The sequence below is a fragment of the Lolium rigidum genome, chromosome 3, assembly GCF_022539505.1.
Source record: "Lolium rigidum isolate FL_2022 chromosome 3, APGP_CSIRO_Lrig_0.1, whole genome shotgun sequence".
NCBI lineage: Eukaryota > Viridiplantae > Streptophyta > Magnoliopsida > Poales > Poaceae > Lolium > Lolium rigidum.
In genome coordinates this window covers 275,639,161-275,642,114 of record NC_061510.1, presented here as the reverse complement: position 1 = coordinate 275,642,114, position 2,954 = coordinate 275,639,161, and the positions used below count along the sequence as shown (strand labels likewise).

General features: G+C 56.0%; 1 protein-coding gene across 1 annotated transcript in view; it reads right to left on the bottom strand.

The window, feature by feature from the left end:
- LOC124696562 (4-coumarate--CoA ligase-like 7) overlaps positions 1 to 2,001 on the bottom strand; it is a 26,158-nt gene extending 24,157 nt beyond the window's left edge. Inside the window, exon 1 of the mRNA XM_047229273.1 lies at positions 982 to 2,001. Within this exon, the coding sequence (XP_047085229.1) occupies positions 982 to 2,001 (1,020 nt within the window). The remainder of the gene's footprint in view (positions 1 to 981) is intronic.
- Positions 2,002 to 2,954: the final 953 nt, after the last annotated feature.

The window sequence follows — 2,954 nt, the reverse complement described above, 5'->3', positions numbered from 1 at the left end:
GGAAACCCCCCCCCGTAATTCTCGAAAAAAAAAGAATATTAATTAGTGTTGGTAGGAAATTTTCGTTGCCAAGTAAAGAGAGAGTATGGTACATTGTCGAAAATATATAATCTAGTCTTAATTTCTAAGAGATCCTCCATTAGCTAATGGAATATATATTTTTTCTAACAAAATTATGACGTACAAACAAGAGAAGGCTGACTAAGTACTTAAGATCATTTAGATCCAATCGTCCAAAGTCAACATCATCCATGTCACGCTCGGTAAAGTCGTACGGAGTACCATTCTATCTTCCATTCACTTAGAGAACCCATAAACAGCGGCGGAGACAGGGACTCAGCAAGGACGGTGGCTATTCCACGATTTTGTATGTCATGAAAGATTTTTCGACTATAACCCCTCTTTTCCAAACTTTGACTTATTAAGGGTTGAGATCGTTATGTACCATCGTAAGCTTTATTAGTCTTTGATGTGTTTAAATTTAACGGGAGGGGGTGCAGTCATGGAAAATGCCCGTGGTGTAAGCACCACCCCTCTCATAAACGCATTATAACATCGAAATCTAACTGCAATAGTAGTAATGTACAGTTCTTTTCTTGGAGGTAAATATTGGGAACATCAAATCTCAGCTGATGTTATAAATTTGTTCATATAATTTTCAAGGAGTGAGAGAATTATGATATTTTATACAGATCTTAACGTTGGATCAATACTTCTAGGCGCCGACAGACTGAGGCACTGCAAATTCTTGGACGATCTATATCTTGCCGAATCTACTGACAGCTTGATGGGTCGCGTCTACTACACTAATTTAGGCTGATCAGAGTAACGACAGATACGGTACGCATTTGAAAAAAGAGGAAAACTGTGGCGTTTCCGAGAAACTGAAAACGACAGACAGGACAGTAACACCCTGGACAGGTGAGGAAAAAAGAAACTGAAAACGACGAACAGGCGGTGGAAGTGGAAGGAAGCACTCACCATGCACAGGTCCACGTGCGGGAGCTGCCGCCGGAACCGCTCCGCCACCGATCCCGGCAGGGGCGCGCCGCCGCAGATCACCCGCCCCAGGCTCGCCAGGTGGCAGCAGCTGAGCCTCGCCATCCCCGACACCACGGGCGGCGCCGCCAGCATCTCCGTGACCCGCCACCGCTCCGCCGCGTCTAGGATCCCCTTTAGCCCCGCCCGCGCCACCGCCTCCGTCACCAGCACCGAGGTGAAACCCAGCGCCAGCCCCTTGAGCGCGAAGCAGAACCCCATGGAGTGGAACATGGGCGCGCCCATCAGCGTCGTCTCGCGGGCCTTCCCTGACTGAACGTGCTGCGCGTGGTACCCCGCGACCATCGCGATGAAGCACCGGTGCGGCAGCGCCGCCGCCTTCACCCGCCCCGTCGTGCCCGAGGAGAACTGGATCGCCGCCGTCTCCGACTGCCGCACCGCCGGCCCCGCGTCGAGGAGCGGCTCCCCCGATGATCGGTCGTCGAGGAGGGAGCGGAAGCGCGGGGAGTCGAGGAGGACGACGGGGAGGGCGGCGGGGAGCTTGTGGGAGGTGGCGGAGACGGCGAAGGCGACGGAGGCGCCGGAGAGGGCGACGAGGCGGGCCACCTCGGCGGCGGTGTGGGCCGGGTTGGCCGGCGCCACGACGACGCCGGCGGCGAGGAGCGCGAAGTAGAGGACGGGCACGTCGAGGCGCGCGGGGGCGAGGACGAAGGCCACGTCGCCGCGGCCGAGCGGGGGTAGTAGCTCGCGCGAGCGCAGGGCGCCGACGAGCGCGCGCGCCTGGGAGAGGAAGGCGGGGTAGGAGACGGCCTCGCCGGTGGCGGCGTCTAGGAGCGCCGGGTGCGCCGGGAGCGGGGAGGGAAGGAGGGAGAGCGCGAAGGCGGGGAACGTGAGCGGGACGTCCGGCGGCGGCAGCATGGGCGGCGGCGGGCGGAGGCTGCGGAAGGAGCTGGTGGTGGCGCAGTAGCCGGTGCGGGGGTCGACGTCGTCTCCGGTGGACATTTTCGATCGGCCGGGGAGGGAGGTGGTGAGTATGGCGAGGAGGTGGGAGGGAGGCGCAGAGGTGGTGAGGCAACAGACAAAGTCGAGCTGAGCTGTTTCTTCTCCGGATGCAGAATGCGATCACGCTAGTATATATGGACAGATCAGGCGATCAAACGATACCTGTAGTAAGTAGGATCTGTGTACCGCCTGACTTAATCTTGTAGGACAGTTAACGCGGATGGAGCAGGTAACTGAAACGCGGCTAGCACACCATATGTGCCTGAGTGCGTCACTTTTTGTTTTAACAGAAAGAGGGCTCAACGACTCCAGTGGAGCTTCATTCAAGTAGCACGTGGCAGGTATAAATTATAAAAAGGCCCTTTTTCAACTTGTTCTAAAGAACCTAGAATTTGAAGATACAGCCTTCACTTTTCAGAAAGCACCCTAGCAGAAAAAAGAGAAAAGGCAATCAAGGACAAGAGCGCCTCTTCCACCATTCGCTGTTGCCAGGCGCTTCCGCCGAGCTCCGAGAGCAGCATGCTCGAAAGCTCTCCTCCTCCAATGAAACCCAGTCGCTGGCCATTTCCAGGATTCCGGGGACGAACCACCTTGGCATCCTAGAAGCGTCGAGCTCCAGCGATGGATCCACGAATTAATAGGCCTCCGCCATCGAGGTTGAAGAAGGAAACACATGTGTTGCGCTCGAGGAAATCCATCAGTTCCATAACGCCGCTCCGTAGATCCGCCAAGAACAACACTTCCTGGAATCACCTCTTCTTCTCCACCACCACGGTTGCTTGAAAGAGGAAAATCCAAGGCCGCGCCGCCCAGATCTTGAGAGCACCAGAAGAGCTTTATTGCGAAGGATGTAGAAGCCATGTGGCCGCCCGCCTCCGCCTCTCTCCATCGGAGCTCCACGAGCAGCTGCATCGCCACCACAAGCCACCGAAAGCAGCTCGCGCTCCACAGCA